General features: G+C 43.4%; 2 protein-coding genes across 5 annotated transcripts in view; one reads left to right on the top strand and one right to left on the bottom strand.

The window, feature by feature from the left end:
• The window catches only part of LOC112229189 (homeobox-containing protein 1-like), a 30,875-nt gene extending 25,383 nt beyond the window's left edge, over positions 1 to 5,492 (top strand). For 2 of the 4 annotated variants that reach the window (XM_042310568.1, XM_042310566.1), the window contains exons 8-11: positions 2,520 to 2,602; positions 2,790 to 2,885; positions 3,915 to 4,033; positions 4,464 to 5,492. In XM_042310568.1, coding sequence (XP_042166502.1) covers positions 2,520 to 2,602; positions 2,790 to 2,885; positions 3,915 to 4,033; positions 4,464 to 4,610 — 445 coding nt within the window. In that variant the 3' untranslated portion in view covers positions 4,611 to 5,492. The remainder of the gene's footprint in view (positions 1 to 2,519; positions 2,603 to 2,789; positions 2,886 to 3,914; positions 4,034 to 4,463) is intronic. The other 2 variants (XR_006080579.1, XR_006080580.1) reach the window with 2 other exon arrangements.
• Positions 1 to 23,326, bottom strand: part of LOC112229190 (CD276 antigen) — a 106,225-nt gene that overhangs the window by 13,255 nt on the left and 69,644 nt on the right. The gene's annotated exons all lie outside the window — the stretch shown is intronic.

Genomic DNA, 23,326 nt, shown 5'->3' with positions numbered 1-23,326 from the left:
GAGAGAGAGAGAGAGAGGGGTGGGGGGGGGGCCTGGAGAGCGAAAGAGAGGGTGTTGGCATGGAGAGGAAAGGAGAGAGAGATGGTTGGCATGGAGAGAGAGGGGGGGGGCATGGAGAGGGGAGGGGCAGGAAGAAAAAAGGAGAGAGGGGAGGGGCATAGAGAGAAGAGAAGAGATGGGAGGGGCAGGAAGAGAAAAGGAGAGATGGGAGGGGCAGGAAGAGAAAAGGAGATAGGGGAGGGGCAGGAAGAGAAAAGGAGATAGGGGAGGGGCAGGAAGAGAAAAGGAGATAGGGGAGGGGCAGGAAGAGAAAAGGAGATAGGGGAGGGGCAGGAAGAGAAAAGGAGAGAGGGAGGGGCATGGAGAGAGGGGAGGAGCATGAAGAGAAAAGGAGAGGAGGGGCAGGAAGAGAAAAGGAGAGATGGGAGGGGCAGGAAGAGAAAAGGAGATAGGGGAGGGGCAGGAAGAGAAAAGGAGATAGGGGAGGGGCAGGAAGAGAAAAGGAGATAGGGGAGGGGCAGGAAGAGAAAAGGAGATAGGGGAGGGGCAGGAAGAGAAAAGGAGATAGGGGAGGGGCAGGAAGAGAAAAGGAGAGAGGGGAGGGGCATGGAGAGAGGGGAGGAGCATGAAGAGAAAAGGAGAGGAGGGGCAGGAAGAGAAAAGGAGAGAGGGGAGGGGCATGGAGAGGAGAGAGGGGAGGGGCATGGAGAGAAAAGGAGAGAGGGGAGGGGCATGGAGAGAAAAGGAGAGGAGGGGAGGGGCAGGAAGAGAAAAGGAGAGGAGGGGCAGGAAGAGAAAAGGAGAGGGGCAGGAAGAGAAAATGAGAGGGGGAGGGACTTGGAGAGGGGAGGGTCAGGAAGAGAAAAGGAGAGGGGGAGGGGCATGGAGAGGGGAGGGAGGAGCAGGAAGAGAAGAGAAAAGGAGAGGGGCAGGAAGAGAAAACGAGAGAGGGGGGGGCATGGAGAGGGGAGGGTCAGGAAGAGAAAATGAGAGAAGGGAGGGGCAGGAAGAGAAAAGGAGAGGAGGGGAGGGGCAGGAAGAGAAAAGGAGAGGGGAGGGGCAGGAAGAGAAAAGGAGAGGAGGGGCAGGAAGAGAAAGGGAGAGAGGGGAGGGGCAGGAAGAGAAAAGGAGAGGAGGGGCAGGAAGAGAAAAGGAGAGAGGGGAGGGGCATGGAGAGAAAAGGAGAGGGGCATGGAGAGAAAAGGAGAGGAGGGGAGGGGCAGGAAGAGAGAAAGGAGGGGCAGGAAGCAAAAAGGAGAGAGAGGAGGGGCATGGAGAGAGGGGAGGGGCAGGAAGAGAAAAGGAGAGAGAGGAGGGGCAGGAAGAGAAAAGGAGAGAGGGGAGGGGCATGGAGAGAGGGGAGGAGCAGGAAGAGAAAAGGAGAGAGGGGAGGGGCAGGAAGAGCAAAGGAGAGGAGGGGCAGGAAGAGAAAAGGAGAGAGGGGAGGGGCATGGAGAGAAAAGGAGAGAGGGGGGGGCAGGAAGAGAAAAGGAGAGAGGGGAGGGGCAGGAAGAGCAAAGGAGAGGAGGGGCAGGAAGAGAAAAGGAGAGAGGGGAGGGGCAGGAAGAGCAAAGGAGAGGAGGGGCAGGAAGAGAAAAGGAGAGAGGGGAGGGGCATGGAGAGAAAAGGAGAGAGGGGAGGGGCAGGAAGAGAAAATGAGAGAGGGGAGGGGCATGGAGAGAAAAGGAGAGAGGGGAGGGGCAGGAAGAGAAAATGAGAGGGGAGGGGCATGGAGAGAAAAGGAGAGAGGGGAGGGGCATGGAGAGAAAAGGAGAGAGGGGAGGGGCATGGAGAGAAAAGGAGAGAGGGGAGGGGCAGGAAGAGAAAAGGAGAGAGGGAGGGGCATGGAGAGAAAATGAGAGAGTGGAGGGGCATGGAGAGAAAAGGAGAGAGGGGAGGGGCAGGAAGAGAAAAGGAGAGAGGGGAGGGGCATGGAGAGAGAGGGGAGGTGCAGGAAGAGAAAAGGAGAGAGGGGAGGGGCAGGAAGAGAAAAGGAGATAGGGGAGGGGCATGGAAAGAAAAAGAGAGGAGGGGCAGGAAGAGAAAAGGAGAGAGGGGAGGAGCATGGAGAGAGGGGAGGAGCAGGAAGAGAAAAGGAGAGAGGGGAGGGGCTTGGAGAGAAAAGGAGAGAGGGGGGAATGGAAAGGAGAGAGGAGAGGGGCGTGGAGAGAAGTGGGGAGGGGCGTGAAGAGAAGTGGAGAGAAGTGGAGAGGGGCGTGGAGAGAAGTGGAGAGGAGCGTGGAGAGAAGAGGAGAGGGGCGTGGAGAGAAAATCTGACGAAGCTGGGCCAATTGTGTGCCTCCCTATGGGACTCCCAATCACGGCCGGTTGTGATACAGCCTGGATTCAATGAGTGTCTAGTCTGCTCTGGTTAATGGCCCTGATTTAGGCTGATGGAGCTGCACTCTCATTGGCTGGATGGTGTCTTTCTCCCGCCTCCACTATGATGAGAGTTTGAGATTTGGTTATAGTCATGGGCAGGAAGGACTCATCTTTCTGTTTTCTTATTGGCTATCAAGTTTCTTCATGGAGAACCAGTACCCTGACGAGGCAAAGAGAGAGGAGATCGCTAACGCCTGCAACTCAGTCATCCAGAAACCCGGTCAGTTTGGTTTGTTTGGCAAGACACCTGTAATCAATCTGTCTGTTAGGTCTCTCAAATGTCTGCTTTGTCAATCGAATCCCATGTTTAAAAAGGCTCTCATTTTATCATGAAGAGAGAGCAGCTCACCCAATTAAATATATTCACTTGTTCATCTTTCTTTTTTTTTCCTGTTGTCATTACCCAGGAGGCAAGCTGTCTGAGTTTGAGCGTGTCACGGCTCTGAAGGTGTACAACTGGTTCGCCAACCGCCGGAAGGAGATGAAGAGGCGGGCTAATATAGGTGAGAATCTCTGATGCTCAACACCGAGTCGCACGCCACACCGAGTGTCGCACGCCACACCGAGTCTCCCACGCCACACTGAGTCCCGCACGCCACACCGAGTCTCGCACGCCACACCGAGTCCCGCACGCCACACCGAGTCTCGCACGCCACACTGAGTCTCGCACGCCACACCGAGTCCCGCACGCCACACCGAGTCTCCCACGCCACACCGAGTCTCGCACGCCACACCGAGTCCCGCACGCCACATCGAGTCTCCCACGCCACACCGAGTCTCCCACGCCACACCGAGTCTCGCACGCCACACCGAGTCCCCCACGCCACACCGAGTCTCGCACGCCACACCGAGTCCTGCACGCCACACCAAGTCTCCCACGCCACACCGAGTCTCCCACGCCACACCGAGTCTCCCACGCCACACCGAGTCTCCCACGCCACACCGAGTCCCCCACGCCACACCGAGTCTCCCACGCCACACCGAGTCTCCCACGCCACACCGAGTCTCCCACGCCACACCGAGTCCCCCACGCCACACCGAGTCCCCCACGCCACACCGAGTCCCCACGCCACACCGAGTCCCGCACGCCACACCGAGTCTCCCACGCCACACCGAGTCTCCCACGCCACACCGAGTCTCCCACGCCACACCGAGTCTCCCACGCCACACCGAGTCTCCCACGCCACACCGAGTCCCCACGCCACACCGAGTCCCCCACGCCACACCGAGTCCCCCACGCCACACCGAGTCTCCCACGCCACATCGAGTCCCCCACGCCACACCGAGTCTCCCACGCCACACCGAGTCTCCCACGCCACACCGAGTCCCCCACGCCACACCGAGTCGTACATCAGGGACCATCAACTAGATTCAGCCGCGGTATGTTTTTTTTCGAAAGCGGATGGTTTGGGGGACCAGAACATAATTGCAAATAATTTGTAGACTGGAAATAGATCGCAAGAAGTTTCGCCACTCTCATTCGTTATTTACCTTCCTTACTCTTTCCTTCCTCCCCTCTCTCGCTCCCTCAGAGGCGGCCATCTTGGAGAGTCATGGTATCGAGGTTCGCAGCCCGAGCTGTCACTCCAACGGGGAGGAGCTGGAGCCACATGACTACGCAGAGCAAGTGAATCAACGATTCTCAGAGCAGGTGAGTCAGTGAATCAACGATTCTCAGAGCAGGTGAGTCAGTGAATCAACGATTCTCAGAGCAGGTGAGTCAGTGAATCAACGATTCTCAGAGCAGGTGAGTCAGTGAATCAACGATTCTCAGAGCAGGTGAGTCAGTGAATCAACGATTCTCAGAGCAGGTGAGTCAGTGAATCAACGATTCTCAGAGCAGGTGAGTCAGTGAATCAACGATTCTCAGAGCAGGTGAGTCAGTGAATCAACGATTCTCAGAGCAGGTGAGTCAGTGAATCAACGATTCTCAGAGCAGGTGAGTCAGTGAACCAACGATTCTCAGAGCAGGTGAGTCAGTGAATGAACGATTCAGTCAGCGATTTGCCTGAAACAATGAACTGAATTGCATGTATCGGGAGTCAACTGTTTTAATAAATGAATACCTATTTCCTTCACAGGAAGAGATTTCATCCAGGAAGGACCTTGATCAACAAGACCCCTCCTCATTGGCTGCCGTCAATGTCCTTCCCCCTCCTAGCCCCGCCCCTCAGGTCCTGGAACACAAAGCTGACGAATCGAAAAGGGAGACTGTGGATGAGGAGTGACCAATGGGAGAAGAACGTCACTAAAGTGTGGATTTTTACATATATAAGGGATTTTTTTTAAAGAAAAGAAAAATGACTGCTCTGAGTGTCTGTCCTCCTAGAGGTCTTCAGGGGTTATGACTGCTCTGAGTATCTGTCCTCCTAGAGGTCTTCAGGGGTTATGACTGCTCTGAGTATCTGTCCTCCTAGAGGTCTTCAGGGGTTATGACTGCTCTGAGTATCTGTCCTCCTAGAGGTCTTCAGGGGTTATGACTGCTCTGAGTGTCTGTCCTCCTAGAGGTCTTCAGGGTTATGACTGCTCTGAGTATCTGTCCTCCTAGAGGTCTTCAGGGGTTATGACTGCTCTGAGTGTCTGTCCTCCTAGAGGTCTTCAGGGGTTATGACTGCTCTTGAGTATCTGTCCTAGAGGTCTTCAGGGGTTATGACTGCTCTGAGTATCTGTCCTCCTAGAGGTCTTCAGGGGTTATGACTGCTCTGAGTGTCTGTCCTCCTAGAGGTCTTCAGGGGTTATGACTGCTCTGAGTATCTGTCCTAGAGGTCTTCAGGGGTTATGACTGCTCTGAGTATCTGTCCTCCTAGAGGTCTTCAGGGGTTATGACTGCTCTGAGTGTCTGTCCTCCTAGAGGTCTTCAGGGGTTAAGACTGCTCTGAGTATCTGTTCCCCTGGAGGTCTTCAGGGGTTATGACAGTCAGAGTTAATAGTGGAAAGGGTGCTACAGGTCGCTCTGGTGCCTCTAGTGGTAGGGAGGCCACTGTATGTATACAGTAATCATGCTTTATAGTAATGGCAATATTTATCTCTCTCTATATATATATATAGTGCATTCCAAGACTGTCTTAAACTAAAAAAAAAAACTCCTTAGAAGGAAGAGGGTTTTACCGGTAAGCGGATCTATCGTCGCTTCTATAAGCTAAAAGCCTTTCTTTAAAAAAATGTATTTGCGAAAAATGTAAAAAATGTATTTGCGATTTTTCTTTTTAAAAGGTATTGACGAGTGGTTGTGTAAAATGGAGCTGGAGCTAAGTGGAGGGAGTAAGGAATGTTTTCAACCTGCAGGTCAGGTGTGTTTGATGATAAGGTGAGTTCGGTGTGTTTGGTTGAAACAAGCGAAGCTGAGTTTGGTTGATCTTTGTTGTGACGATAGTGTTTTAAGATAATATCAGCATGATAATATCCGCCTTCTCTGCTCGCTTGAATGTCTGACCTGATCTTAGTAACCTTTGTTAGACTTTGGGCTCAATCTATCGATCGGTCAAGTGATCGATCAAGTAGTCTGGTCAGTGTTAAGAGTCCAACCCTGAGGGACAAACGGAATCTCAGGTAAACCCAAACATGGTGGATGAGGCTGATGAATCGTCCAATATTTCTCTGTAGTAAAGGAATGTTTCATATCATATAATAATATTGACTGTTTTTCTGCCAAAACATGAACACCCAGTGAGCAAAAATGGGTTGAAAGGATGTCTTTTTTAACTTGTTTTCCTCACTGCATTTACTATGTATTATGTACAGTTGAAGTGGGAAGTTCACATACACCTTTAGCCAAATACATTTAAACTCAGTTTTTCACAATTCCTGACATTTATAATCCTAGTAAAAATTCCCTGTTTTAGATCAGTTAGGATCACTACTTAATTTTAAATAATGTGAAATGTCAGAATAATAGGAGAGATAATGATTTATTTCAGCTTTTATTTCTTTCATCACATTCCCAGTGGGTCAGAAGTTTACATACACTCAATTAGTATTTGGTAGCATTGCCTTTAAATTGTTTAACTTGGGTCAAATGTTTCGGGTAGCCTTCCACAAGCTTCCCACAATAAGTTGGGTGAATTTTGGCCCATTCCTCCTGACAGAGCTGGTGTAACTGAGTCAGGTTTGTAGGCCTCCTTGCTCGCACACGCTTTTTTAGTTCTGCCCAAAGATTTTATATAGGATTGAGGTCAGGGCTTTGTGATGGCCACTCTAATACCTTGAGTTTGTTGTCCTTAAGCCATTTTGCCACAACTTTGGATGTATGCTTGGGGTCATTGTCCATTTGGAAGACACATTTGCGACCAAGCTTTAACTTCCTGACTGATGTCTTGTGGATATATTGAAGCAACATCTCATCATTTTCTTTCCACATGATGCCATCTATTTTGTGAAGTGCACCAGTCCCTCCTGCAGCAAAGCACCCCCACAACATGTACTGCTACCCCCATGCTTCACAGTTGGGATGGTGTTCTTCGGCATGTAAGCCTCCCATTTTCGGCTTCGGCTTGTAAGCCTCCCATGCAAGCCTCCCTCGTTTTACTGTGGATATAGATACTTTTGTACCTGTTGCCTCCAGCATCTTCACAAGGTCATTTGCTGTTGTTCTGGGATTGATTTGCACTTTTCTCACCAAAGTACGTTCATCTCTAGGAGACAGAACGCGTCTCCTTCCTGAGCGGTATGATGGCTGCGTGGTCCCATGGTCCCATTTATACTTGCGTGCTATTGTTTGTACAGATGAGCGTGGTACCTTCAGGTGTTTGGAAATTGCTCCCAAGTATGAACCAGACTTGTGGAGGTCTACAATTGTTTTTCTGGGGTCTTGGCTGATTTCATTTGATTTTTCCATGATGTCAAGCAAAGAGGCACTGAGTTTGAAGGTAGGCCTTGATATACATCCACAGGTACACCTCCAATTGACTCAAATGATGTCAATCAGCCTATCAGAAGCCATGACATAATTTTCTGGAATTTTCCAAGCTGTTTAAAGGCTCAGTCAACTTAGTGAATGTAAACCTCTGACCCACTGGAATTGTGATACAGTGAATTATAAGTTAAATAATCTCTGTAAACAATTGTTTGAAAAATGACTTGTGTCATGCACAAAGTAGATGTCCTAATGACTTGCCAAAACTATAGTTTGTTAACAAGAAATGTGTGGAGTGGTTGAAAAAACGAGTTAATGACTCCAACCTAAGTGGATGTAAACTTCCCACTTCAACTGTATGTCTTATTTTTAATGTCAGTAAGCCAAGGTAGCCCAGGGTTCCCTTCTATATACTTCTGTCTACTCGTCTTTTCTTTGTCAATGAATGTCTCTATTAATCAAAGGAACATTATGTATTAGTAACTAATTATAATGAGTTAATGATGTCCCTCTTTTTTTTCTCTCTGTTCAACATTAACCACTGAAGTCTACTATTCTCTGAAACCCAGATAAGCTAGTCTGTTTGATTTCTAAAAAAAAATGTTCTTGGCCACATAAAATGTGTTTGTTAATCATGACTTGTAATGTCTGCTGTGCTATAAGTACCTCTGCTCATTGTAGTATAAGCTACTCTTTACATATGGTGTGTATAACTGAAAGCTGCACTTCCTGGTCACTTCCTTTGATTTCATGTATTTTCCAAGAAGTGGAACAACTATGGTAATGTGCTTTCAAGTTCATTTTCTGTCAATTCTTTGCTCTTGGTCGAGAGCTTGGGTTTTTTTTGGGGGGGGTTGAAACTAAATGATTATTATGCATATGAAACATAATTCTCTGCATGTGTTTTCCCTTCTTAAAAATGACATAGACAGTGTTTTAGGAAACACTTTGTCTCCAATATGGATTTAGCCCTTTAGCCACTGGCCCAAGGCCATTCTCTATTGGTCACCAAGACATTTCTGTTATCACAGGGCCTGAATCCTAACTTTACTGACATATCCCTAACTCTGTGACCTCTCCATAAATCATACATTTAAGTAAATAGGAAAGATAAGGCAGGTTAAGCTCAGATGACCCTCCCCACACCCCTATACAAGCCCGCCTACATTTGACCTCCTAATGCCAAAGGTTATGCCAAGGTACAGACGAGTGGTGAGGTTGACTCATTTAGGAACCAGTAGACATGTACTGGTTACAGTGCATTTGGAAAATATTCAGACCCCTTTACTTTTTTCCACATTTTGTTACATTACAGCTTATTCTAAAATTGATTTTTTTTAAATCCCCTCATTAATCTACACACAATACCACATAATAACAAAGGAAAAAGTTGTTGTTAAAAAAAAACTGAAATATTACATTTACATAAGTATTCAGACCCTTTACTCAGTACTTTGTTGAAGCACCTTTGGCAGCGATTACAGCATCGATTCCTCTTGGATATGACGCTACAAGCTTGGCACACCTGTATTTGTGGAGTTTCTCCCATTCTTCTCTGCAGATCCTCTCAAGCTCTGTGAAGTTGGATGGGGAGTTTGATGCACAGCTATTTTCAGGCCTCTCCAGAGATGTTCGATAGGATTCAAGTCCGGGCTCTGGCTGGGCCACTCAAGGACATTCAGAGACTTGTCCCAAAGCCACCCTTGCATTGTCTTGGCTATGTGCTTAGGGTCATTGTCCTGTTGAAAGGTTAACCTTCACCCTAGTCTGAGGTTCTGAGTGCTCTGGAGCAGGTTTTCATCAAGGATCTCTCTGTACTTCGCTTTGTAAATCTTTCGATACTGACTAGTCTCCCAGTCCCTGCTGCTGAAAAACATCCCCGGAGCATGATGCTGCCACCACCATGCTTCACCATAGGGATAGTGCCAGGTTTTCTCTAGACGTGACGCTTGGCATTCAGGCCAAAGAGTTCAATCTTGGTTTCATCAGACTAGAGAATCTAGTTTCTAATGCTCTGAGAGTCCTTAACTCCAAGCGGGCTGTGATGTGCCTTTTTATTGAGGAGTGTCTTCCGTCTGGCCACTCTACCATAAAGGCCAGATTGGTGGAGTGCTGCAGAGATGGTTGTCTTTCTGGAAGTTTCTCCCATCTCCACAGAGGAACTCTGGAGCTCTGTCAGAGTGACCTTCTCCCCGATTGCAGCCAGCTCTAGGAAGAGCCTTGGTTGTTCCAAACTTCTTCCATTTAAGAATGATGGAGGCCACTCTTCTTGGGGACCTTCAATGCTGCAGAAATGTTTTGTTACCCTTCCCCAGATCTGTGCCTCGACATAATCCTTTCTCGACGCTCTATGTACAATACCTTCGACCTCATGGCTCGGTTTTTGCTCTGACATGCACTGTCAACTGTGGGACCTTATGTAGACAGGTGTGTGCCTTTCCAAATCATGGCCAATCAATTGATTTTACCACAGGTGGACTCCCAAGTTGTAGAAACATCTCAAGGATGATAAATGAAAACAGGATGAACCTGAACTCAATTTTGAGTCTCATAGCACAGGGTCTGAATACGTATGTAAATAAGCTATTTCTGTTTTTTTTGTTTGTAATAAATTAGCAAAAAAATGTTTAAACCTGTTTTGTTATCATGGGGTATTGTGTATAGATAGATGATTAAAAAAAATATATATATATTCAATTTTAGAATGTGGAAAAAGTCAAGGGGTCTGAATACTTTCCGAAATTTATGTCCCCTGACTTATCCCTGTTATAACACCTGTTATACCACTGCGTAGGTTACCTCATTAGCTTGATTTAGTATATTGTATGGGATTTGGGAGTAGCCTCGATCAGGACTCTATACTGGGTCCAGCCGTTGTGCTGTTTGTTATGCCGATGACCCCTTGATGAGGTTGTTCGGTGTCGGGTTAAAGTCGCTGCAATATCTACTGTAACTTTAGCCAAGTAGCCTAACCTGCAATTTCTACAGTAACTTTTTCTAAGTCGCTGACTGGCAGTATCTACAGTAACTTTAGCCAAGTAGCCTGACCTCTGGGTTAGGGAGGTTATAAAGTCAGCGGTCGTACACAAAACGACCGTTGTTATGACTGTTTTATGACACCTCTTATGTTATTGCTACGACAGCGTTATGTAGACCGGATGATAAGAGGAGCGTAAAGTAGCGTTACCCTGTTGTTTATAGCAGTGCAATAACAACAGATTAGGGTTGCTACGGTAACTTTCCCCCTAAACTCCCCAGGTTTTTCCAGTAATCCTGGTTTGGGGACATTCCTGAAAATTTAGGAGAGCATTTAGGAGAGCATTTAGGAGAGCAATTCCGAGAATTCTGCAACCAGGCCTTTCTGTAAAAACCAGGGAATGTTAGGAAAGTTACTGTTAACCTACTACAGACCCAGTCTCCGAGGGGGGTTGGGTTGCCGCTACACACATTCTAAGGCTCGCTATAGGACCAGGATTAAATGAAGAATAAGATGATCCTAGATCAAGTTACCCACTGACACCGATATCAAGTCAGTTATGTGTCCCTCCGCCATAATGTTTAATGGAAGGTAGTCTGATCCTATACTGAACACAAATATAAACGCAACTTGCAACAATTTGTAAACGTTTTTACTGAGATACAGTTTATAGAAGGAAATCTGTCAATAGGCCCTAATCTATGGATTTCGGCAAGGGAGCAGCCACTGGTGGGCCTGGGAGGGTCAGCCAATCAGAATTTGTTTGTTTTTTTTCCCACAAAAGAGCTTTACAGAAATACTCCTGAGTACCCCCCGTTCTCAGACGATCCCGCAGGTGAAGAAGCCGGATGTGGAGGTCCTTAGCTGACATGGTTACATGTGGTCTGCGGTTGTGAGGCCGGTTGGACGTACTGCCAAATTCTCTACAACAACATTGGAGGTGGCTGATGGTAGAGAAATGAACGTTCAATTCTCTGGCAACAGCTCTGGTGGACATTCCTGCAGTCAGCATGCCAATTCCACGCTCCCTCAAACTTCAAGACATCTGTGTTATTGTGTTGTGACCAAATTGCACATTTTAGATTGGCCTTTTATTGTCCCCAGCACAAGGTGCACCTGTGTAATGATCATGCTGTTTAATCAGTTTCTTGATATGTCACACCTGTCAGATGGATCGATTATCTTGGCAAAGGAGAAATGCTCACTAACAGGGATGTAAACAAATTTGTGCAGAAAACTTGAGAGAGAAATAAGCTTTTTGAGCATCTGGAACATTTCTGGGATATTTTAATTTCAGCTCTTCAAACATGGGACCAACACTTCACATGTTGTGTTCATATTCTAGTTAAGTATAGATCTATATTAAGGGGCTCTCCGTATGGACGGACCCTTAAAGCTCTTCTTTTCTGTCTGCTTTTACCTGTCAACAAATAAATAAATAAAATGAAAACAACATGTAAACAAGCTTTAGTGTTTTGGTTCCATCAGTCTGACCACGTAAAGTCATTTTAAAAAGTACAGTGTGTATGTATGCAGTACAGTGCAATTCCAGTGTAGGTTTACATAGTTCTCGTATATCTATCTGCCAGTAATAACTCATGGAGCTGCATCAAGCCTGTGATTCCTCATTTTCACCACAAGGGGGTAGCGTGTAGTCATTCATTGTTGGCCATTGTAGGCTGACATTAAAAGTTACCTTGTTATTCTGACATCCCCAGACCTAAGGCAATGAGCAGTATGGCTGGTGGTATTGTCATGCTGGAGGGTCATGTCAGGATGAGCCTGCAGGAAGGGTGCCACATGAGGGAGGAGGATGTCTTCCCTGTAACGCACAGCGTTGAGATTGCCTGCAATGACAACAAGCTCAGTCCGATGATGCTGTGACACACTGCCACAGACCATGATGGGCCCTCCAAATCGATCCCGCTCCAGAGTACAGGCCTTGGTGTAACGCTCATTCCTTCGACGATAAACGCGAATCCGACCATCACTCCTGGTGAGGCAAAAGTACGACTTGTCAGCGATGAGCACTTTTTGGCATGCCTGTCTGGTCCTGCGACGGTGGGTTTGTGTGCCCATAGGCGACGCTGTTGCCGGTGATGTCTGGTGAGGACCTGACTTACAACAGGCCTACAAGTCCTCAGACCAGCCTCTCTCAGCCTATTGCGGACAGTCCGAATTATCTTTGAAAGACGGGGTTCTGAAAAAGGGATGTTTCATTTTTTTGCTGAGCTTAGTCTTGACAACTTTCTTTTGTCGTTCTTGTTGGCACCAAACGTTTAAAAAGTGTTGATAGGGGTTAGAATGCTGTCGGACCATAAGATATTTGGCATATATATTACTCTTACTGAATCCTGACATGGGTGAGGATATTGGAAATTTAATCAAAAGCCTATTGGATGATAACTTGTTTTTAACTAGGATAGAGGAATTTACAACTGCATTTTTGGGGGGAATAACATTGGTACAGCAAATCCCCTTTTTGTATAGGACACTTTTAAATGTGCCTTTAGAGGCCATGCAGCTCTGTACTCATCTCTACAACAAAAACAATTTAGGTCAAAAGAGTCCATACTAACAAAAGAGTCCATACTAACAAATGAGTGCACACTAACAAAAGAGTCCATACTAACAAAAGAGTCCATACTAACAAAAGAGTCCACACTAACAAAAGAGTCCATACTAACAAATGAGTGCACACTAACAAAAGAGTCCATACTAACAAAAGAGTCCATACTAACAAATGAGTGCACACTAACAAAAGAGTCCATACTAACAAAAGAGTCCATACTAACAAAGGAGTCCATACTAACAAAGGAGTCCACACTAACAAAGGAGTCCACACTAACAAAAGAGTCCATACTAACAAAAGAGTCCATACTAACAAAAGAGTCCATACTAACAAAGGAGTCCACACTAACAAGGAGTCCATACTAACAAAAGAGTCCATACTAACAAAGGAGTCCACACTAACAAAGGAGTCCACACTAACAAAGGAGTCCACACTAACAAAGGAGTCCATACTAACAAAGGAGTCCACACTAACAAAGGAGTCCAACTAACAAAGGAGTCCACACTAACAAAAGAGTCCATACTAACAAAGGAGTCCATACTAACAAAAGAGTCCATACTAACAAAGGAGTCCACACTAACAAAAGAGTCCATACTAACAAGAGTCCATAATAACAAAAGAGTCCATACTAACAAAAGAGTCCATACTAACAAAGGAGTCCACACTAACAAAAGAGTCCATACTAACAAAGGAGTCCATACTAACAAAGGAGTCCACACTAACAAAGTCCATACAAAAGAGTCCATACTAACAAGAGTCCATAATAACAAAAGAGTCCATACTAACAAAAGAGTCCATACTAACAAAGGAGTCCATACTAACAAAGGAGTCCATACTAACAAAGGAGTCCATACTAACAAAAGAGTCCATACTAACAAAAGAGTCCATACTAACAAAAGAGTCCATACTAACAAAAGAGTCCATACTAACAAAAGGAGTCCATACTAACAAAGGAGTCCATACTAACAAAAGAGTCCATACTAACAAAAGAGTCCATACTAACAAAAGAGTCCATACTAACAAAAGAGTCCATACTAACAAAAGAGTCCACACTAACAAAAGAGTCCATACTAACAAAAGAGTCCATACTAACAAAAGAGTCCACACTAACAACATGAGTCCATACTAACAAAAGAGTCCATACTAACAAAGGAGTCCATACTAACACAGGAAATAGAAGGTCTAACAGAACAGATAGATGGCTATAAAAACTTTACCATAAAGACTCAGAGAAAGTTGGAGGAAAAACAGAAAGTAATGGAGGAATTTATTCAAGAAAGATCAAGTGTAATATATTATACAAATATATATTATAAATATATTACACAGACACTGGACAGAGGAACTCTGCCTAGAAGGCCAGCATGGGAAAAATTAACAGAAAAATGCATTCAATTATTTTTTATTCTTCCACATAGAAATGCTACCAAAAATAATTTACTGAAACTTTTTTACAAAAAGGACGGAGTCACCCGTTATTCACAAAATTATATTATGAAAAGAGGAAGCAAAGTACTTTAAGGAAATGTTTTTGTTTCAGTCTCCTCCATCTCCTCTGTGTTAACAACAATATAGAAAGACTCATGTGAAAGCCAATTAAAGCCTTTACGTCCAGGAAATCTCCAGGACTGGATGGCGGTACAGTGGAGGTATACTCAACCTGTTTTAATATCCTCAGAGGACTGTTATTAAATGTTTTAACCAGGGATGTTCCGATATGATGTTTTTGGTCGATACCGATATCCAATATTTTCCTTGTCCCCCCCCAAAAAAAATAAAACAATACCGATAAACGCATTTGACATTTTAGCTGCCTTTTAAGCATTCTCGTAAAAGTTAAATAGTTCCAGAATGTATCACATCTGGTCGTGATTGGGAGTCCCATAGGGGGGTGCACAATTGGTCCAGCGTCGCCCGGGTTTGGCCGGGGTAGGCCGTCATTATAAATAAGAATTATGTTAACTGACATGCCTATTTAAATAAAGGTTACACCCACCACACCACACTGACTAAACAGTTATTTTGTTGGCCTTTACTTATGTCCCCATCACCAGTAAAACATCAAAACCTATTTCTTTCACTTACTTACTGTGATGTTTCGTTGTTCAGTCGTTTCATTCTCAACCAGGATTTCTATGGAACGCCGTTTGGGTCGTTGCTATGGAACGCCGTTTGGGTCGTTGCTATGGAACGCCATTTGGGTCGTTGTCCACACTAACAAAAGAGTCCATACTAACAAAAGAGTCCATACTAACAAAAGAGTCCACACTAACAAAGGAGTCCACACTAACAAAAGAGTCCATACTAACAAGTTTCCACACTAACAAAAGAGTCCATACTAACAAAAGAGTCCACACTAACAGAAGAGTCCATACTAACAAAGGAGTCCACACTAACAAAGGAGTCCACACTAACAAAAGAGTCCATGCTAACAAAGGAGTCCATACTAACAAAGGAGTCCATACTAACAAAGGAGTCCATCCATACTAACAAAAGAGTCCATACTAACAAAGGAGTCCATACTAACACAAGAGTCCATACTAACAAGAGTCCATGCTAACAAAAGAGTCCATACTAACAAGAGTCCATACTAACACAGGAGTCCACACTAACAAAAGAGTCCATACTAACACAGGAGTCCACACTAACAAAAGAGTCCATACTAACAAAAGAGTCCATACTAACAAAGGAGTCCATACTAACAAGAGTCCATGCTAACAAAAGAGTCCACACTAACACAAGAGTCCATACTAACACAGGAGTCCACACTAACACAGGAGTCCATACTAACAAAGGAGTCCATACTAACAAAGGAGTCCATACTAACATAAGAGTCCACACTAACAAAGGAGTCCATACTAACAAGAGTCCATACTAACAAAGGAGTCCACACTAACAAAGGAGTCCATACTAACAAAGGAGTCCACACTAACAAAAGAGTCCACACTAACAAAGGAGTCCATACTAACAAAGGAGTCCACACTAACAAAAGAGTCCATACTAACAAAGGAGTCCATCCATACTAACAAAAGAGTCCTTACTAACAAAAGAGTCCATACTAACAAAGGGGTCCATACTAACAAAGGAGTCCATACTAACAAAGGAGTCCATACTAACAAAGGAGTCCATACTAGCAAAGGAGTCCACACTAACAAAGGAGTCCATCCATACTAACAAAAGAGTCCACACTAACAAAAGAGTCCACACTAACAAGAGTCCATACTAACAAAGGAGTCCATACTAACAAAGGAGTCCATACTAACAAAGGAGTCCATACTAGCAAAGGAGTCCACACTAACAAAGGAGTCCATCCATACTAACAAAAGAGTCCACACTAACAAAGGAGTCCACACTAACAAAAGAGTCCATACTAACAAAAGAGTCCATACTAACAAAGGAGTCCATACTAACAAAGGAGTCCATACTAACAAAGGAGTCCATACTAACAAAGGAGTCCGCACTAACAAAGGAGTCCATCCATACTAACAAAAGAGTCCACACTAACAAAAGAGTCCACACTAACAAAAAGAGTCCACACTAACAAAAGAGTCCATACTAACAAAAGAGTCGACACTAACAAAAGAGTCCATACTAACAAAAGAGTCCACACTAACAAAGGAGTCCACACTAACAAAAGAGTCCACACTAACAAAGGAGTCCATACTAACAAAGGAGTCCACACTAACAAAAAAGAGTCCATACTAACAAAGGAGTCCATCCATACTAACAAAAGAGTCCATACTAACAAAAGAGTCCATACTAACAAAAGAGTCCACACTAACAAAAGAGTCCATACTAACAAAGGAGTCCACACTAACAAAAGAGTCCATACTAACAAAAGAGTCCACACTAACAAAGGAGTCCACACTAACAAAAGAGTCCATACTAACAAGTTTCCACACTAACAAAAGAGTCCATACTAACAAAAGAGTCCACACTAACAACAAGAGTCCATACTAACAAAGGAGTCCACACTAACAAAGGAGTCCACACTAACAAAAGAGTCCATGCTAACAAAGGAGTCCATACTAACAAAGGAGTCCATACTAACAAAGGAGTCCATCCACTAACAAAAGAGTCCATACTAACAAAGGAGTCCATACTAACAAAGGAGTCCATACTAACAAAGGAGTCCATACTAACAAAGGAGTCCATACTAACAAAGGAGTCCATACTAACAAAGGAGTCCACACTAACAAAGGAGTCCATCCATACTAACAAAAGAGTCCACACTAACAAAAGAGTCCATACTAACAAAGGAGTCCATACTAACAAAAAGAGTCCATACTAACAAAAAAGAGTCCACACTAACAAAAAGAGTCCACACTAACAAAGGAGTCCATACTAACAAAGGAGTCCATACTAACAAAGGAGTCCATACTAACAAAGGAGTCCATACTAACAAAGGAGTCCATACTAACAAAAGAGTCCACACTAACAAAGGAGTCCATACTAACAAGAGTCCATACTAACAAAGGAGTCCACACTAACAAAGGAGTCCATACTAACAAAGGAGTCCACACTAACAAAAAGAGTCCACACTAACAAAGGAGTCCATACTAACAAAGGAGTCCACACTAACAAAAGAGTCCATACTAACAAAGGAGTCCATCCATACTAACAAAAGAGTCCATACTAACAAAAGAGTCCATACTAACAAAGGGGTCCATACTAACAAAGGAGTCCATACTAACAAAGGAGTCCATACTAACAAAGGAGTCCATACAAAAGAGTAGCAAAAAGGAGTCCACACTAACAAAGGAGTCCATCCATACTAACAAAAGAGTCCACACTAACAAAAGAGTCCACACTAACAAAAGAGTCCATACTAACAAAGGAGTCCATACTAACAAAGGAGTCCATACTAACAAAGGAGTCCATACTAACAAAGGAGTCCACACTAACAAAGGAGTCCATCCATACTAACAAAAGAGTCCACACTAACAAAGGAGTCCACACTAACAAAAGAGTCCATACTAACAAAAGAGTCCATACTAACAAAAAAGGAGTCCATACTAACAAAGGAGTCCATACTAACAAAGGAGTCCATACTAACAAAGGAGTCCATACTAACAAAGGAGTCCATCCATACTAACAAAAAAGAGTCCACACTAACAAAAGAGTCCACACTAACAAAAGAGTCCACACTAACAAAAGAGTCCATACTAACAAAAGAGTCCACACTAACAAAAGAGTCCATACTAACAAAAGAGTCCACACTAACAAAAGAGTCCACACTAACAAAAAAAGAGTCCACACTAACAAAGGAGTCCATACTAACAAAGGAGTCCACACTAACAAAAGAGTCCATACTAACAAAAGGAGTCCATCCATACTAACAAAAGAGTCCATACTAACAAAAGAGTCCATACAAAAGAGTAACAAAGGAGGTCCATACTAACAAAGGAGTCCATACTAACAAAGGGGTCCATACTAACAAAGGAGTCCATACTAACAAAGAGTCCATACTAACAAAAAAGAGTCCACACTAACAAAAAAGAGTCCACACTAACAAAAGAGTCCACACTAACAAAAGAGTCCATACTAACAAAAGAGTCCACACTAACAAAGGAGTCCATACTAACAAAGGAGTCCATACTAACAAAGGAGTCCATACTAACAAAGGAGTCCATCCATACTAACAAAAGAGTCCACACTAACAAAGAGTCCACTAACAAAGAGTCCAACTAACAAAAGAGTCCATACTAACAAAAGAGTCCATACTAACAAAGGAGTCCATACTAACAAAGGAGTCCATACTAACAAAGGAGTCCACACTAACAAAGGAGTCCATCCATACTAACAAAGGAGTCCAACTAACAAAAGAGTCCACACTAACAAAAGAGTCCACACTAACAAAAGAGTCCATACTAACAAAAGAGTCCACACTAACAAAGGAGTCCATCCATACTAACAAAAGAGTCCACACTAACAAATGAGTCCATACTAACAAAGGAGTCCATCCATACTAACAAAAGAGTCCACACTAACAAAAGAGTCCACAACAAAGGAGTAACAAAAAAGAGTCCACACTAACAAAAAGGAGTCCATACTAACAAAGGAGTCCACACTAACAAAGGAGTCCATACTAACAAAGGAGTCCATACTAACAAAAGAGTCCATACTAACAAAAGAGTCCATACTAACAAATGAGTCCATACTAACAAAAGAGTCCATACTAACAAAAGAGTCCACACTAACAAAAGAGTCCACACTAACAAAAGAGTCCATACTAACAAAAGAGTCCACACTAACAAAAGAGTCCATACTAACAAAAGAGTCCATACTAACAAAAGAGTCCACACTAACAAAAGAGTCCATACTAACAAAAGAGTCCATACTAACAAAAGAGTCCATACTAACAAAAGAGTCCACACTAACAAAAGAGTCCATACTAACAAAAGAGTCCATACTAACAAAAGAGTCCATACTAACAAAAGAGTCCATACTAACAAAGGAGTCCATACTAACAAAGGAGTCCATACTAACAAAGGAGTCCATACTAACAAAGGAGTCCATACTAACAAAGGAGTCCATACTAACAAAGGAGTCCATCCATACTAACAAAAAGAGTCCACACTAACAAAGGAGTCCATACTAACAAAGGAGTCCACACTAACAAAGAGTCCATGTAACAAAGGAGTCCATACTAACAAAGGAGTCCATACTAACAAAGGAGTCCATCCATACTAACAAAAGAGTCCACACTAACAAAAGAGTCCATACTAACAAGAGTCCATACTAACAAAGGAGTCCACACTAACAAAAGAGTCCACACTAACAAAGGAGTCCATACTAACAAAGGAGTCCACACTAACAAAAGAGTCCATACTAACAAAGGAGTCCATCCATACTAACAAAAGAGTCCATACTAACAAAAAGAGTCCATACTAACAAAGGGTCCATACTAACAAAGGAGTCCATACTAACAAAGGAGTCCACACTAACAAAGGAGTCCATCCATACTAACAAAAGAGTCCACACTAACAAAAGAGTCCACACTAACAAAAGAGTCCACACTAACAAAAGAGTCCATACTAACAAAAGAGTCCACACTAACAAAGGAGTCCATACTAACAAAGGAGTCCAAAGGAGTCCATACTAACAAAGGAGTCCATCCATACTAACAAAAGAGTCCACACTAACAAAAGAGTCCATACTAACAAAAGAGTCCATACTAACAAATGAGTCCATACTAACAAAGGAGTCCATACTAACAAAGGAGTCCATACTAACAAAGAGTCCATACTAACAAAGGAGTCCATCCATACTAACAAAGGAGTCCATACTAACAAAAGAGTCCATCCAAAGGAGTCCACTAACAAAAGAGTCCATACTAACAAAGGAGTCCATCCGTACTAACAAAGGAGTCCATCCATACTAACAAAAGAGTCCATACTAACAAAAGAGTCCATACTAACAAAGGAGTCCATACTAACAAAGGAGTCCATACTAACAAAGGAGTCCATACTAACAAAGGAGTCCATACTAACAAAGGAGTCCATACTAACAAAGGAGTCCATACTAACAAAGGAGTCCATCCATACTAACAAAAGAGTCCACACTAACAAAAGAGTCCACACTAACAAAAGAGTCCACACTAACAAAAGAGTCCATACTAACAAAAGAGTCCACACTAACAAAGGAGTCCATCCATACTAACAAAAGAGTCCATACTAACAAAAGAGTCCATACTAACAAAGGAGTCCACACTAACAAAGGAGTCCATACTAACAAAAGAGTCCATACTAACATAAGAGTCCACACTAACAAAAGAGTCCATACTAACAAAAGAGTCCATACTAACAAAAGAGTCCATACTAACAAAGGAGTCCATACTAACAAAAGAGTCCATACTAACAAAGGAGTCCATACTAACAAAGGAGTCCATACTAACAAAGGAGTCCATACTAACACAGGAAATAGAAGGTCTAACAGAACAGATAGATGGCTATAAAAACTTTACCATAAAGACTCAGAGAAAGTTGGAGGAAAAACAGAAAGTAATGGAGGAATTTATTCAAGAAAGATCAAGTGTAATATATTATACAAATATATATTATAAATATATTACACAGACACTGGACAGAGGAACTCTGCCTAGAAGGCCAGCATGGGAAAAATTAACAGAAAAATGCATTCAATTATTTTTTATTCTTCCACATAGAAATGCTACCAAAAATAATTTACTGAAACTTTTTTACAAAAGGACGGAGTCACCCGTTATTCACAAAATTATATTATGAAAAGAGGAAGCAAAGTACTTTAAGGAAATGTTTTTGTTTCAGTCTCCTCCATCTCCTCCAACCACAGTGTGTTAACAACAATATAGAAAGACTCATGTGAAAGCCAATTAAAGCCTTTACGTCCAGGAAATCTCCAGGGCTGGATGGCGGTACAGTGGAGGTATACCAAACCTTTTTAATATCCTCAGAGGACTGTTATTAAATGTTTTAACCAGGGATGTTCCGATATGATGTTTTTGGTCGATACCGATATCAATATTTTCCTTGTCCCCCCTCCAAAAAACAATACCGATAAACGCATTTGACATTTTAGCTGCCTTTTAAGCATTCTCGTAAAAGTTAAATAGTTCCAGAATGTATCACATCTGGTCGTGATTGGGAGTCCCATAGGGGGCGCATAATTGGTCCAGCGTCGCCCGGGTTTGGCGGGTAGGCCGTCATTATAAATAAGAATTATGTTAACTGACATGCCTATTTAAATAAAGGTTACACCCACCACACCACACTGACTAAACAGTTATTTTGTTGGCCTTTACTTATGTCCCATCACCAGAAAACATCAAAACCTATTTATTTCTTACTTACTGTGATGTTTCGTTGTTCAGTCGTTTCATTCTCAACCAGGATTTCTATGGAACGCCGTTTGGGTCGTTGCTATGGAACGCCATTTGGGTCGTTGCTATGGAACGCCGTTTGGAACGCCGTTTGGGTCGTTGCTATGGAACGCTGTTTGGGTCTTTGCGTGTCAAAATATATACTATTTAATACTATTTGACGTGTCAATTAAGCTTGTTGACCAATCAGGACCTGAATATGACTGCACGTCACATTATAATTGAACACGTTCATAAATGTTTTTTGTAGTTTTAATACATTGATTACACTATCACTCGTATTTCATACGTCACGACGATTCATCGGTACGGATGCTATGATGCTATGATGCTGGTAAAGTTGTCTCTCGCACCTACAGTGCTGGTCATTAAAAAAAAGCTAGCGCATGGATGCAAACAATGTTCTTTCCCAAAAACATCTGTTTCAGTAGCTATCGTTAGCTAGCTAACTATAAATCTAGGTGTTATCAACTAAAATAATTATTAATTATTAATAATAATTTATATGACAGTTCTTATTTGATTAATGGTGGTCGGACCCATCTATGTGAAGCTAGCCACAATAACGATTAGCCACAATAGTGGACTTTGCGGCTAGCCCTCAAAATAAAAGTATGTCATTGACCGTGATGCAAATGAATACAAATAGTAGAATTATGCCATAATTTAATAGATAGTTTCCTACCTTCACCACCTGGGGGCGACCCGTCTTGAAGTCCATGACCCAATTGCACAGGGCAGGGTCGAGACCCAGGGTCTAAGCTTAATGATGAGGCTGGAGGGTACTATGGTGTTGAATGCTGAGCTGTAGTCAATGAACAGCATTCTTACATAGGTATTCCTCTTGTCCAGATGGGATAGGGCAGTGTGATGGCGATTGCATCGTCTGTGGACCTATTGGGATACATTACATTACATAGATACATTACATTACATAGATGTAATCCCAAACTGGGATAGGGATTGTTTTAGTGGTAATCCCGACCCTGAGGACGTCAGGGTCGGGATGCCGTCTGGGTCGGCAGCCTTACGAAGGTTAACACTATTTTACTCACATCGGCCACGGAGAAGGAGAGCCCACAGTCTTTAGTAGCGGGCCGTGTCGGTGGCACTGTATTATCCTCAAAGCAGGCAAAGAAGGTATTTAGTTTGTCTGGAACCAAGACGTTGATGTCCACGAAGGGGTTGGTTTTCTGTTTGTAATCCGTGATTGTCTGTACACCCTGCCACATACGTCTCGTGTTTGAGCCGTTGAATTACAAGTCCACTTTGTCTCTATACTGACGTTTTGCCTGTTGGATTGCCTTATGGAGGGAATAACTACACTGTTTGTATTTGGCCATATTCCCAGTCGCCTTACCATGATTAAATGCGGTGGAACGTGCTTTCAGTTTAGAGCGAATGCTGCAATCTATCCACGGTTTCTAGTTAGGGAAGGTTTTAATAGTAACAGCGGGTACAACAATCTCATACACTTCCTTACAAACGTCCTCACCGGGTCAGCGTATATGTCAGTCCACGTGATCGAAACAATCTTGAAGCGTAGAATCCGATTGGTCAAACCAGAGTTGGATAGACCTAAGGACGTGCGCTTCCTGTTTTAGTTTCTGCCTACAGGAAGGGAGCAACAAGATGGAGTCATGGTCAGATTTGCCAAAAGGAGGGCGGGGGAGGGCCTTGTAT

Source organism: Oncorhynchus tshawytscha, linkage group LG31 (genome assembly GCF_018296145.1).
Source record: "Oncorhynchus tshawytscha isolate Ot180627B linkage group LG31, Otsh_v2.0, whole genome shotgun sequence".
NCBI lineage: Eukaryota > Metazoa > Chordata > Actinopteri > Salmoniformes > Salmonidae > Oncorhynchus > Oncorhynchus tshawytscha.
This window is presented reverse-complemented; position numbering and strand designations above follow the sequence as displayed.